At 39.5% G+C, this 15,946-nt stretch overlaps 1 protein-coding gene across 1 annotated transcript in view; it reads left to right on the top strand.

The window, feature by feature from the left end:
• Positions 1 to 15,946, top strand: part of man1a1 (mannosidase, alpha, class 1A, member 1) — a 172,546-nt gene that overhangs the window by 66,394 nt on the left and 90,206 nt on the right. The window contains exon 4 of the mRNA XM_036582092.1: positions 10,883 to 10,963. Coding sequence (XP_036437985.1) covers positions 10,883 to 10,963 — 81 coding nt within the window. The remainder of the gene's footprint in view (positions 1 to 10,882; positions 10,964 to 15,946) is intronic.

Genomic DNA, 15,946 nt, shown 5'->3' with positions numbered 1-15,946 from the left:
TTAAAAAAAAATTGTTAAACACTATAAACGTCATTCTTGTTTTTCACTAGTCAGTCATTCAGTGTGGTTTGATGTGAAATGCTCTATTTCAGTGAAACTGTTTACAGTGGTGGTGATAGGAACCAGACATCCAAAGAGTTTAATGCCTCTAAAAGCTCCCTTACAGAACATTCTTATTACACAGAAAAGTTGTGAACACGCTGCCTGAGACATTTTTAAACCTCTGATGGTTTTTGGATTTGAAAAGAAAGGCCTTTATTTTCATAGTAGATATCATGACCCCTGGTTCCTCTCACCATCCCTGTAAATAAATCTGAGTCAGTGTGTTTCTCTACAGTGAACATTAATTTACATCCAAACGCTGTGAGTGATCTTGTTTGTACCAAAACTTTAAAATTGCAGAATTGTATAATAATAACTGGAACTCAGTCTTTAACATGGATAGAAGTCCAAGACATGTACATTAAATATATTGTAACAGTGATAAATGTAGAGCAGACATCGAGCAGAGTTCTCATGCTAGCACTGAGTAAGAAATAGAAAACCTGGGGCAGAGTGATTACAGAATACTTTAAGGGGGAGCAGAAATTGCTGGTGATACTCTCCACTGACTTACTCTGCTTGTTGCACTGAAGAAACTTTGATGGTGGTGGCTGGGGGTGTAATCAGTTTTCAGTTGTTATACAGTTTTCATTTCTAGGATCAAGATATAAATTTATTTTCAATATTTTATGTGTTAATGTCTTAATTTTAGAGAGCTGTATTTCTACACAGACTGTTTTAGTAGTATACAAACTAGTTTTGATCATTGATAGTGGTTATTACAAAAACTGCAAATAAGAGACCCTTGGAATAATGAGAGGCATATTTGCGACACAGTTTTACGTTCACCATAATGATCTGTTTTGAATGTCCTCAGGATAAAATTAAATATAGGAATTATTGTTAGGTGCAGTTGTAGTTAAAATATGAACTTTTGCAGTATCCCTTGACACCACATTTAGTTCCAACTTAACCCTCAAATTATTAGGTGTTTGAGACTGTTTTATTTTGGACTTCAGCATCGCTATTCCACTCTGTTTGAAAGCAGCAGATAAGCTAGTTAGTAAGTTTGGCCAACATGTGTTGCTTGTTTGCGTGCTCTGTCTCAACTCATTAGCAAAAATGACTATAAATGATGTTAGCATTCAGAGTGCCACCTGAAAGGATGTTTGAGCACCAAGCAATGAAGCAGGAGCAACATCTTCCCCTACGCTGGGCTGCAGTGTCACTCTTAGAGCCATTTCACTGCTTCAGACTTGTAAAGAAAGTCCTTTATATGCGACTGCTTGGAGTCTTTTCCACACACTCAAGGTGACCTTGGCGTTTTCAGCAGCACCCGTCAGAATGTCATTTTGATGAACTGCTGAGAAGCCGGGCTCTGTTCACGCAGTGATGTCAGAATGAAGCGACCTTCAGCACCCTGGGTGGGTGGGAGCACTTAACGCTGCCTCTTTCCAATCAGCCAGCATGACTCTGACTCATCAGTCTGAGGCTAATGCACGAGGAAACACTCAGCATCTGAGCCAACAATACCACCCTTCAAATCTCTCTCTTGAAATGTTAAAAGCACCACCATTAAGAGGGCTGCTTCTCCATGCCAGTGTTTTTCCAGCATTGCTTTTTTTACCTAAATATTTCCACTTTAGTCAGACAGGCTCTCTGAATGCCTCTCAATGTATGTATAAGATTTTAGCCAACAAAACACGCCACACAAAGGATTCTGATTTGCTTACTCCAGCTTTTTGGGCTGGACCGTGCATCCATGGCCCATCACTGTGATGATGGAGTGAAAGCTGAGCTTTATTCCTCTGTGATTTCCATTGCGGCTTATGGCTGGCTCTCTGCCCTTCAGCCTTTTTTGTAAGGCCGACCTGTAGTTAATGTGATTTAAATATGAGAGTCACTGGAGCATTTCATATGGTCAGAAGTGCACTCTACAGGAGCCGTGGTGCGACTGAGATAGGCAGCAAGGGAGAAGTGCAGGAAGGCTTAAAGCAGTCAAATGAAATCTGATGAGTCATGCTAATCAGTCAAAGCAGACTTCAAATTGAGGCGGTGCCTCAAATTAGAAGCGCCATACTGGAAATAGTAGCGCTACATATATATTTGTTTTCATTGCAATGTTCTCTCGTTTTTCCTAGTTACCCTCCATGTCACGAAACAATTTCTATTATTTATTCTTTAGCTGATCTTCTGCTGGCTGGGGATCTGAAGTGCCTGTCCAGCCCTCAAGTTCTGTGCTTTGAGAAAGTGAGAGAAAGATATTGCACTGTATGTGCTTTAATGAAGAGTATTAACAAACTTTTTAATTGAAAGGCTTTTGCTTCTGCCCTCCAGCGATTCCAACAATAAAAGCGTCTACGAAAGCCCTGGTGAATCAGTCATTAATATTCAAGATGTCTCTGGAATACTAAACAATTGGGTTCTGATGTCTGAAACCCCTTTCTTTGCAGAATAATCTTAAGCCTCACCAATGGAGTTTTGCTCTTCTTTTCGACCTGCGCCTCTATCAGTGTGCCTGAGAGCAGCTTCAGAGTGGCGTTCGTGAAAGGCCGTGAGAAGAATACAGAACGCAGAGTGCATACTCACACCAGACCTCAGAGCTTCCCTCTCAGAATGTCATTTAAAGGAATAGTTTGAGCAATCAAGACAAGTGATGTCTGAAGTTTGCTTGAATAGACAAATGTACATCGCAGGGCTGTAGTAGAGACCACCTTTGTTGGGACCAAGACGAGTCTAAAACAATGACTAGCCGAGACTGAGCCAAGACTGAGACCCAAAAACAGTCCTTTTTCGAAACAAAGCCTTAACCTTTTAAAGCCGATGCAAAAATGTGGTTATTTCTGCTGCTTTGCTCTTCTTCATAAGTCACAGGACTTCTCGATGCTGCTGTTGCATTTGTCTGTGATCGACTAAGCTGAAAATTCGAACAGATTAATGTTGTTTGTTTCTTTTGAACAAGAATGAAACATGGAACAAATATCCAGCAGTTTATTTCTAAAAGTTAATCAAATGTTTGGAGGTTTTCCTAATTATTTTAGAAGATGTTTGTTCATCAGCACCATGAGTTTCTTGGCATTTTGTGCCCACTTTAAATGAATCCAACCAATGTCAGTTGGCCAAATCAGATGCAAAGCTTAGCGATTTTGAGTTTAAGTTGCTTCAGTATGAGTCTGTGCATGTTGGCAGCAATTAAGCAGTTAAGAGTTTATATATATATATATATATATATATATATATATATATATATATATATATAGTGTGTGTGTGTGTAGATATATAGATAGATAGATAGATAGATAGATAGATAGATAGATAGATAGATAGATATCTATCTACAGTCCAATTAAATTCAGACCACTCGCTGAGACCAAGATGAGGAGAGAAGGGGAAATGGCTAAGCTATTAAGTATTGACATCTAAACTGGTGTCAGTGGTTTTTCTTTCTTGTGGTCACTTTAGTCCTGCTTGATGACCAACACAGAGATAGTCAGTTGCTTGGTAAATCAGTGTGGGAGGACAAAGGATCCTGTTGTATTGATATATGGCCTTAAACAGGAGTCTGGCTCGCTCCCCTTAGTAAGGTAGTAAGTAGGGCTGGGCGATAAAACGATAACAATAATTATTGCGACATAACTTTTCCTTGATAGAGCGATACGACGTTCGATAAATGTTCGATGTAATACACCACTCTCACACTCCCACGTTCTAGCGAAAGCCTTGGTGGCATTTTCTGCTGCAAAGAAAGCAACACTACTCTGCTGTCTCAAGGAGAGGGCGCACTTCCGAGGTTTTCTACATGATTAGAGAGGGAGGGGGCCACGAATAAGATGAGTCTTTAGCAACGGCTAAACGCGGAGTTATACATTCTCTGTTTGAGTGGAGCGACCGGCGATCTGTTCTCCTGTGACCGAGTGTGAGTGACGAGGTCAGTGGTGTAACTGTACTGTCCTACAATGAACTCACCTCTTTCCTAACACCTAACCAGCTTTAGCAGCGTTAAATCACAATCACAGTCCTCACAACTACAGCGCTGTTACAGCGCTCGGGCAGTCATATTTTAGTATAGAAAGAAAGAAGTGCGTTCATGTCAGTTACAGCCCTGATTTAAACGAAAGTAAACTGAGGAAGCTGTGAGGCATTAGAGAGCGGGAGAGCGCTAGCTTTCCAGGCTAGCTGTTTTTAGCAGCTATCTATCTATCTATCCGTCACTCACACAGCACAGAGAATTGATGATACTGTAGATCAAACATACACAAAAGCACCACTTTCAGTTTAAACGTACCTAAAAAGAGGACTCTGTTTGTCTGGTGTTGATATTTTGCGGTTCACCACTTAAACTACTACGATAGAATAGAGAAATCCATTCGTCTAGCTGGTGTCTGAATACTGTGATGTCATTTGTAGCGGGGTAGCCGAGCGCTCATCACCAGCTAAAAATAATCTGTTTTCTTTCTTAAATTATGACTATTACAAAATAGCCATGCTTTTCCAGCTGGTAAAAACAGCTCACCAGACACTTTCTCCCACTCTCCCATGACAGATCTGTGAAAGGTTCCACTGTTTGAGTGTTTGTCGTGTTCCGACCATAAAGGATAGTTTAAAGCAACAATTAACCACCCAGGAGCAAAAATCAGCCTTCAAACTTGAAAGAAATAATGATTTGACATTTATCGGGGTATGTATCGATATCGAATGATATGAATTTTATTTATCGTGATAACATTTTTGGCCATATGGCCCAGCTCTAGTAGTAAGTGACATGATGACTGGTCCAGGCTGGACTTGGAACTTTCATTTTTTTTCCTGATGTCCATCACCTTGTCCCTTTGTCAGCCTTCAGATATCAAAACTTTAAATTTGATTCATATGAAGCGGAACATGCTGATGGGCAGCGGGTGGTCTTTTGCCCATGGAGACAGCAACAGGGTCTACGCTTATCAAAGCTGACATATCAGACTTTTATCAGACTGACCTGGACCTGGAGTCAAGTTTATGTTTGTTTCACCCAGTCAGCACCCTCAGAGGAAAGTCTTATCTAGGCCTCTGACTCTGTGGTGTCCTTCTGAAAGGCCAGAGGAGGAACAAAAGCTGAATGTATTACCTAAACACACAGTCACTGTCAGAGCAAAGGCCGCTGTGCTGTAATGAGTGCACACAGCGACTCGACACAAACCTGAGAGAGATAACATTTCAGAGCTACAGCAGTGAGACGTTTTCGCTGCCAGCGGGCCGAGCAACCTGCTCACAAAGGGATATAAATAGTAAATTCCATCCCTTTTCATAAAGAAGCTTTGCTGGAGGGGAAACTTGGACTAGAAAGCGGAGGCCAGCGAGGTTCCTTTCTGCTTTTCAGCCGAAGCCTCATTTGTGTACTGATGTTCTTGCAGATGACTTTACTTTTTTGGGTTGCACCACATTCACGTCTGTAGTTGTTAAGCTTATGTTTCTAGTGCGCCCAAGTCAGACAGGTGTGTGCGTGCGCGCACCTTTGTTCTCGCTAGGAGCCATGATTAGTTTTTGCATTGCTATGCAAGCACTGGCACAGCTGTGCAGTTAAATAAATAATTACATCTTTGCAGAATTCGTCTGAGCTCCACGGCCCTGCTTTAGCTTCATCTGGATTCTCCACATCTTCCCTGCTGACCTCTTCCACTCTTTAACATGGCAGACAGGTTTTCAGCATTCTGGCCAGTAGAGTACATCTCCCTTTCTTCCAAATAGCTTCCTAATAAAGAAGGCCCTCAGGGCTGTTACTTGAACATATGCACTTTTTATTCAGGCTGCACAATATAGATATGAAATGTCGCGCTGCAGTAGCTCTGAATGCTGAATTGAGATTACATTTCCACATGTTGTAATTGGGATATGTCTTGCAGTATATATTAAACACATGGATGATGTGACATGATAAAAGATTGCCCAGCATCATTTTTAGGGATGCGCCCATCCAGCTTTTTCTTTCCCACTGCTGATACCTGAATGCTGATACTGAGTACTAACCCGATACCAGTGCTCTGTAAGGTAGTACATACATAGTAGTAGTCATAGTAGTACTATACAAACATAAAATATACTTTACTTTATACTATTAATGGTATATTCTCATGAACAGAACACACACACACATTTTCTAAGCCGCTTATCCTTCTGGGTTGCGGGGGGGCGGCTGGAGCCTATCCCATCAGTCATCTGGACAGGTCACCATTCCATTGCAGAGCTGAACAGAAGACTATTTGAAAAAAAATCTGAAACCTGAATAATGATTTGATTTATTTGAAATTGATTTCAAGTAGATTAAGATAAGTCTGCAAACAGTCCCCCCATTGTTTCATTTCACAATCTCTATACTGTTGTTTGACTTTAATTATTAAAACATGCATTTTTTTTGTCATTTTGTTTAATTAGCGCAACATAATCACAGCTGTTTTTCCAACACAAGGGAGGGTTAATTACCACAACATTTTGTTGTTTTGGTTTACCTCCTTAGAGCTTACAAGAAAACAAAGAGATTTAACATTTAAAAGTAATGCAAACCTATTTTTGCCTTTAAAAAAAAAAAGCAACAAAGTGATAAATATTGGTAATGAGAAACGAAAAGGTGGACACTAGGTGCTCATAGGTGGTAATGAGAATTGGGGTTAAAAAAAAAAAAAGCCTTTAAAATTTGAAAAATAAATCATTAAAATGATTGCTGTGCCTAATAGAGAACTGGATGATCTAATAAATCATGAGTATCTGTATAATCATTATGACACTCATATTTATAGACAGAGCTTGAGGCAATTTCATAAGAACGACCCTAATGCACCAGAAAGGATCACGTCACACTAAGTTCCGTAATTTTTCTGTGCAAGTTATGTTTTATTTTTCTAGACCGGTGGTCACCAAGCTCAGATTTTAGATCTAGCTTTCAATACGGTGAAGTTTTAACTACAGTTTGTTAAACTTAGACACATTATTTTTAGGTAAGGGTTTTCCATGCAGTTAAAATGGTTTAGATGAGTTGTAAAATTATGAAAATGTAACACTACATAATTTCACACTGAATTCCAAAGTGACTGTGCTATAATGACAAAAAAATATGTAAATACACTCGCACATAGGGCATGTGGCTATGGAACTCATTTGAACATGTTCAGCAGTCTGGAGTTTTTGTGCATGGGGAAAGTTGTTTGGGTGCATTATATGAAGAGAAGAAACCAAAATGAGATGTGAAATAATTTATTACCGAAATGTGTTGTCACTTAAGTTTTTTGATTTTCATTAAAGATCTTTATTAAATCAGTTAATGCTAAAAGCTTAAAATCTGAAGATAACATATATGCAAAAAGTATACAACAAAAATACATAATCAGACTCTCATAATCAGATTCTCGCTCTGAGAGACCAGTTATATACCAAGTATATTGTAGGGGAGAGTGGGGCACAACCTAACACATCTTGCTTTTTGTTGAATAAAAATATTTAAGTTTGAATAATGTACAATTACACTGAAAATGATGGGAAGCACAATGTTACAGTTTACCATATGGGTGGGGTTAATTTTAAGAGACAGAGGGTCAGTATAACAAATGCTAGAAGAGTCAGATGAATTAGTACAAACGAAGTTAATTCAATATAATTATATGTTGTAATTAAAAATAAATAAATAAATATATATATATATATATATATATATATATATATATATATATATATATATAATATATAATACTGATAGATACACACACATTAAATTATATACTGGCATAAGGCTGTGTGTCAATGACAAAAATGTACTTTTTGTCCAGTGTAGGGCAGCAAATAAAAACATCGCACATATTGCATGTTGTTTCTGAATAAATACAGCTTTACCAGCTGTTAATGTCAATTTTGTTAAAATACTTATTTAAAACCAAAATACTAACATCTGAACAATACTAATAAAGTAGATGAAAAACCCTGTTTTCAGATGTTTCTCTTTTTCATTTTAAAATTTGTGTACACAAAATGTACTTTTTTGTCTTTATCTACTTAAGTTGTAACACTGTGTTACAATTATCCCCCGCAGTACAGAGGCTGTAAGCCTAACTAGCCTTTGCTGTGAGCTTTTCACTTGCTTCAAAGCGGTGCTACGTTATAGGCAACAAGATGGTAATTAAAGTAATATAAGGTTGGATTTTGTGATTTACACAAACAGCTCAGCAACTTGTGTTGAAAAAAAACACCTATTTGGCACAGATCTCTTTAAAACGCTGACGAATCGCTCTGAATTTTGGTGGGAGACCGCGGCTAGGAAATGTGCTAATGTGGCCAGAAGCACACGCTGCTTGACCTTCTTTAACAAATCCATGTTAAATTGTGCCCTGCATTAGGTTGTTCCCTGTGCTCCACTATAGTCCTCCCCTATATTTCTGACAGCACACCACTGACATGACGTCAGCATCCCAATCCAAAATTCCCTGCTGTACTCTTTCTCAGCTGTTCCAGCATAAAATATAAGGTGATCTGATAGCAGATCAGGTGTGTCAGCATATTAGAAAATGTCAACCATGTGGATTAAAGAGTTTTATTTCATATGTAAATGCTGTGCTTCTGCCGAGTGGGTATAATTTGATGGACCAGAAAGGCTTCAGCGATGTCACAGTGTAGTTAAAGTGTCTGCTCACTGGTTTCTTGGTAAATATTTGCGTGTTTCATCTACCCATAATAACAGTTGCAAGCGAGCAGGTGCTTCTGTTGTCCCAAGTGACTCCAGAGCTTGTCATTAGAATCCCTGTGTGAGCAGTGAAGTCACCTGTCAAAACATCCTTACTGCATCGAGCTTGTGAAGTGCTTGCGCGAAGCTGCTAACTGCTCCATCTGAAGAGCGGCAAAGGCTGAAATCGCGCCTTAATTGTTTTTTCACAAATAAAAGCAACTCCTCCAACTTCAGCTTCTTGGCTTTTCCTCTTGAAATCTTGAACCATGGCTTCCCTTGAAATGTGTATTGAATTTCAAGCCAGCAGTCCTCACATCGCACCCTGCTGCACTCAAGGGAGGGCCTTAGGGATCCTCTGTAATGCAAATCTAGGCAATGGAACTTGCACATGGCCTTCACCTTGGGTGAAACAGTGGAATAACAGAGAGCTGTGATGCTGTTGAAATTCTTTCAGTAGAACATGAACAACGCTGCAGCTGTTGGGGGGAAACATAGATTCCTGTTTCAGTGAAAGTCATCTTTAAGGACGTTGCATAATAAAGAAGGTTTGGAAAAGGGCTGTTTTTTGCTTTTGCTGATAGAGGTCTAAAAGTCTGCCTCATGGTTTGAAAGAATTCAAGTTTACAGCTAATAGATAGCTTACATTTTTGTTCCAAAAAGTGTGTGTGTTGTGCTGGTACGAGTGGATCAGCCACAGCAGTGCTGCTGGAGTTTTTAAACACTGTGTCCACTCACTGTCCACTCTATTAGACACACCTGCGTTGTTAGTCCACCCTGTAGATGTAAGCCAGAGGCGATAGCTCATCTCTTGCTGTACTGTATGAGCTAATCATCCTCTAGTCCTTCATCAGTGGTCACAGGACGCTGCCCACAGGACACTTTTGACTGGATATTTTTGATTGTTGGACTATTTTCAGTCCAGCAGTGACACTGAAGTGTTTAAAAACTCCAGCAGCACTGCTGTGTCTGATCCACTCAGACAAGCACAACACACACTAACACACCACCACCACGTCAGTGTTACTGCAGTGCTGAGGATGATCTAACACTCATAGTACCTGCCCTGTAAGGGTCCATGGGGGTCCTGACCACTGAAGAACAGGGTAAAAGGGGGCTAACAAAGTATGCAGAGAAACTGATGGACTACAGTCTGTAATAGTAGAACTACAAAGTACACCTTTATAGGAAATACAGTTAAACATCCTGTACCTTGCTGTAATTGAGTATGGCTACACAACAAGAAAGTAGGCATATGCAGTGGTTAGTGGTGTGTCTTCGTACTCAAATACTTGGTAACTGTTTGACATGACTGTATTTATATAACAAAATCATTACTCGGCTATCAGATTATTTGTTGTTTCTTCATGTGAAGAGAAAATAAACAGGCTAACAGTTCATGGAAATGGGGAATTTCTTTTAACAGAATTGTAAAACCTGAAAGTTTTGCTCGTATTTGAGAGTAAGTATGTTATACTTTGCTACTCCAAAACACAAGTGCCCTAAAGTGGGTGTGTTGCCAAGGACCTATTGTTAAGGACATGACTGAGAAGGCAGAAGCAGAGCAATTTTTGATGGTAAAGAGCCTAGGCTGATGTTAACATTAGATCCAGAAACAGTCAAAATATATGGCAAATTAACATGTTGGCGCATATCCACTAAAGAGGAAGAAATGCATGTCGAGAACTGCGAGTCTCCATTAGTCGAAATGCACATCCCTAGTGGTAGGAATAATGTACTCAGAACTGAGCACTTTATTCTTTTTTTTTTGAATATCTCCACCCTGTTGTAACTCTCTACGCTGTGTGAGTTCCGCTGTGTTTTGTATGTATGCGCTTTAGGGAACCTCTTTAACCAGTGATGATGATTTCACAGGGTCTCAGGAAATATCCTAACCGGAGTATGGCTTTGTGCCGGGAGCTTCTTTGTGTATATGGTCTTTCCCTGAAGAGCTCCATCTGCTCTCTGCTCTTGTTGCTTTATGTACTTGAAAACACTACGTTTGAACCCCACACACAAACACATGCACACATGCTCATATCTTGTGCCAGCTGCAGTTTGTAGTGACTCAGTGGCAGCATTTCTATATAAGCTTAGATAATCACCTTTGCTTTTGTCTTTCTCTTTCTCTCCCTCTCTTCCTGCTTTTATTCCTCTCAGAATGCAGAAATCTCAGTCTTTGAAGTGAACATCCGCTTCGTCGGAGGACTGCTGTCCGCCTATTATCTCTCAGGCAAAGAGGTATGTAAATGCACGAGTACATACAGTGGTTGGCTTTGGATTTGCCAGATCCGAACACGTTGAAGTACACTAATCGTCTAAGATGCGATATGTAAACTGAATAGAAGCTGGCATCTTGGCTCCAGGAGGCTGGAACAAGCCTCGTGTTTTTTGTAGGGATTGACTTGGCTGGTAATATTGTCTCATGTTGAGGTTCCACGGCTTTATCGGTATTGATGAAAATCCCACCGATGAAGCATTGATACTGTGTGGCTTGTTTTAGATTGTAATACACAGACACCTCTTTCTGATGTGCGCTAATTAATAGAAGCCCACAAAACTGCTAGGAATTTTAGGAAACTCTTCCTGTCATGTTACACTGTTTATACTGTATACTTTCAGTTTTTGCATGTTTATTTGAGTTTATGAAATAGTTAAAAAAATTAAAAAGAATCGTTTTGGCCATGCATAGTTTGCAACTACAAGTCTGTTAAACTTTTGACCATGTTAAAACATATGGGCTAGTATTACTCCAGTGTTTGTAATTGCTATTCATATCAATGGTCTTTTTTTTATACAATAATGACTTATGATGTAGATTTAAACATTATAAACTAGATAACAAAAGGTGTGTGTGTGTGTGTGTGTGTGTATAGATAAACACATATAGTACAATACTGTACTATATGTACAATACACTACAATACATACGTGTTGTACTGTACCACTGTATGGTAACTAGCGTGTTAGCTTATATATAATAATATACTGGAAATTCTGATTTATTGGCATCAATATTTGGTCACCACTTTAAATAATAGGCATTGTGGAAATTAAATTATTAATTATGGTTTCATTCTTGATATAATTCAGCTTTCTTAGGGTCCTACATGTGAAGTTGGACAGCACTTGCTCATTAGAATCCTTTTGTACACATGCCTACAACAAAATCTATTTTATGTAATAGAATTACTTTCATTATAAGCATTGGAATAGTGATTCCAAACTGTTCATGGCTTTTGTTGTTATTTTAAATCCTTAAAATCAGTGTTGGTCTCAGTTTTCATATCGGCTGGGTCCCTTTTTTTCCCCCTTATTCAGCTGCAGACATGACAGCCTTGGATGTAATGTTTCTCTAAGCCCTGTGTGGTAGTGTCTGTTAATCAGTGGGTGACATTTAGAATTGGCAAGGCACAATGCACCTCTTAGATGAGGCTTGGAGGCCCAGGGTCCTTCTACTGCAGGCAGTCCGGCTGCCTGCCCGGACGTTGAGCCAAACTAAACAAGCCCCCGCTCACACATGCCGCCGAGGCTCCCCCCACCTTTTCACTGTTAGCATATTCCAGCGGCTGGCGCGCACAGAGAGTGCTCTGTGCCTGCTCTGGTAAATTAAAAAGCCAAACGATGGCGCAAGCTTGTCTTTGACTTCAAGCTCTTGGGCAAACACCCATCACTGGCTCTCAGTGGCTAATAACAGTCCTATTCCCACTGGTGTATCTGCCTTATGCTGTTTAGTATTAATTAAACGGTCTTACTGAAACAAATAAAGTGCTGTCTGCCCCTGATGAAACGATCCAGTTCCACTCTGAATGTCTGTTGTAAAGGTTCCAGTGGGGAGCGAAGCACAGTGTAAAGGATTATGCTTATACAGTCTTGAAATTGCCTTTCGGTGGAAGTGAGGCCACCCTTCAGTAGCAGCCCATGGTCATCCATCAGAGGTTTTTGAGAGGCTGTATAGAGGGAGGATGCTGCTTAGGTGCTGCAGTCCTGCCTCGGCGTCCCGAGGATGGTCCCCATGGGTAGACATTCCTCTCTCTGCTGCAACTGCAGCGTACTTTTAATTGACTCTTTAATCACGAGCTTACAGATGAAGATGGTTGAAATTCTAGGGCACAGATGCATAATTGCAGCCCTGTATCTTTTTAATGTCCAGAGTTTTGCTTGCAAAATGTTTTTAAGAATTTCTGGAGCAAAGAAAATGCTCGCGCTTGGACAATAGAAGAAGGCCATTAAACTGAGTTACAGGTGACCTGCGTACTGGAAGAAAGACATCACTTCCTTTATGGCAGCCTGATTTATTAGACATTTCCTGCTTGTGATGGCAGGCCATACTGTTTCACTGCAGAAGCTGGTGCAGTCAGTTTCCTGTTTGCCAAATATTTTCTTCCCTTACATCATTAGATCTGTAACCCTGCTGAAGTTTGCAGATTTATTTCTTATTTATTGCATTATGTTCCTAGAAAGTGGGGTTCCTGTAGTCTTTCTATCTATAAATCATTGGTTACTCTAAAATTTACACCATTTATAGGCGGATGTGGGATTTGTTCATAATGCTGGAGAAAAGGTCTTGTGCACTGTTTCTGAGGGTGCCTTCACGTCTGTCTTGTTTGCTGTGAACACTTCGCTTGTACTTGCGTGAGCACCAACAACCGAGCCACTGTTCTAGTGGTGGACGATATAAATATCATTGTGAAAAATAACAACATCACATTGTCAATATACTTTTCTGAGTACTGAGTATATTGTGGATAACATCAGAACCTAAAGAACACTGACCATCTGCATGTTTTATAGTAAAAGTGTGTAAATACTTCTGTTCATTACTGCAGTATGTTAAACCTTTTAGTTTTTGATGGCCTTTGACACTTCTGGTCCTCAGAAACAGCAAATATTGTGATGCATACCGTGTGTTGAGAAAATATCCCAAAGTATTATGATATTATATGTTTGGCACAACATCCGCCTCTACGTTGTCCTCCAAAAACATAAGTCTCTGTCCATGTCCAAGTGGACTCAAGTTCAGTTCGCTGCTGGTAGGAACATTCTTACAGTGGTCCACGCCAAAAACAAGGGAATGCAGCGTGGTTTTCCCTTCTTGTAGGAGCACATCAGCACTTTACTGCCCCTGTAATCTGCCTGTTTTTACATTTGACTCTTTACAGATGATATTCTTGCAGCATGAGCTGCTGCTAATAATGGCAGATAAGCAGTAGTGAAGCATTTGACTTTTAATTATTTATTTATTTTGATAGGTTGGGCCAGGAGTCAGTGACCTAAAATAAAAATTGGTTCTTTTATGGCACTAATGGAGGTAACTGTGAAAGTAACAGCATGCCTGTATCCCCGCCGGATTCCTGCCCATGTGTATAATTTGGTGCACTTTAGCCATTGCAACCAACTGAATCAAATGAAAAAGACTCACAATGTCATAAAACCCAAACTGTGGCACAGACTTTAGTGAACAAACTAGGTGTGAAAGCAGCCTAAATCAGTCTGAATAGCGAGACAGTATTTCTTTATTCATGAACATGTGTTCTGAACTGGCTGAGGTGTTGTAGAAAAATTGAAGGAATGTGGCTTCTTACAGCTTGCGGAGAGTACGAAAAGAAACGCTGCATAAAAATGTAGTTTACTTCATGTGAAGTTAGGCATGTAAAAATGCATCTGATGGTGCCAATTCTACTGCACCGTGAATGTTAATAATACCCGAAAAAGGATCTGCTGACTGGCTAACATGAAATTCATTGTCTTTTTTTTAATGTGTTGTTTTTATTGTTTATATTTCACTACTGTGTAAATATAAGCAGTATTTTTCTGTCACATTTGTATATTTAGTATTTGAAAAAAAAATATTGCAAAGCATACCAAAATAATTCAATTGTGGTGAAATTTGAGACATCATGATGTATTAATTAAGAATTCCTAAAGAATCATTATTGAATCATTGTTATAGACAGTGCACGTTGTCACTGTACATGCACAAGAACGTACAATGTAACCAAAAGTTAAGTCCGTTAGTTTTGAGCTGCAGTTTGATTAATGCTGAGGATGTGTAGTAGAGGAGAAATGGTACACTTGGCCCACATTTCGATTTGATTCTCAATACTGAGTTCACGATTTGGTATTCTCATAATATTTGAACAAAATTCAAATGAAGAAAATTGCTGACTGTATCCATGTTGTTGCACAGCTTAATAATGAAGATGCTGTAGTGTGTTGTAGTTGTTTAATGGTGCTTCTTGTTTATGAACTGCAGAGTTCAAACATTGCAGTTGCATTTGAGGTGAAATTAATGGGATGCCCATTCTCCACTACATGTATTGACAGTTTTGCATCAGATTATCACAATGTCACGATGCATTGTTACTCCCTTAATGTGTAAAATGCATTACCATAACGTATTGATGTCTGACACAGTTCACTTTGGTGGTGTGTGGGCAGCTGTGGACCTCTGGAGACCCCCAGCCCTTCGCTGCAGCTCAGTGCTACTGCACTACTACTCACAGAGGAAGAGAGTGAGTGAGCCCCTATCTCCCTCAGCCTCCATGAAGTGACATAACCACTTTAAGAGCCAAGGGAGTAAGTTTAGAGCCTACAGTATGTAAGAAGCTCGTTTCCACCAGACAGTGCGGTTTGTAACGGCGCGGTGCAGCACAGAGCTATCCATACCCTGGTTTAGTATGTGTATCTGTGTTTCTCCTAGAGATTGTGTGGTAGTGACACAGTTTCCTATGTGGCATTAATGTTAACAGCTAACAGACAGCACGAGCGGCAATGGAGGAGCTTTACATTCTAATAGGAAAGACAAGTCAGTCATGAAATTTTAGCTGATGATTAACTGGCACTTAAATAATTGTGGTTAACTGTGTGTATGTTATCATTTCTTGGTTAGTGCAGTTCTATGGGGTCAATAACTATGCCCACTTCCAGCACATCACACTAATTTCTGGTTTAAGCCGCACCCACTTTCTGTTGCTAATTTAAAAAAATATCACAGGCATCAGTAACAAAATCAAGGTATCTGTATTGGAATCTAAATTAGAAACTAGAGCCCGACTGTTGTAGGATTTTTAAGACCCATACCGATTTCAATATTTGAGGATTTAAAAATCTGATATGTCTGATATATCAGCCTTTTTTTCTTCTTCAGAAATACATAACATAAACAAATATTTTCCATAACATTTGTTATCTGTAGTTATTTAACAGTCATCACCAAGATAA

This window comes from Colossoma macropomum, unplaced genomic scaffold, assembly GCF_904425465.1.
Source record: "Colossoma macropomum unplaced genomic scaffold, Colossoma_macropomum, whole genome shotgun sequence".
Taxonomy (NCBI): domain Eukaryota; kingdom Metazoa; phylum Chordata; class Actinopteri; order Characiformes; family Serrasalmidae; genus Colossoma; species Colossoma macropomum.
Note: the sequence above shows the minus strand (reverse complement) of the source record. Positions and strands in the feature narration are given on the sequence as shown.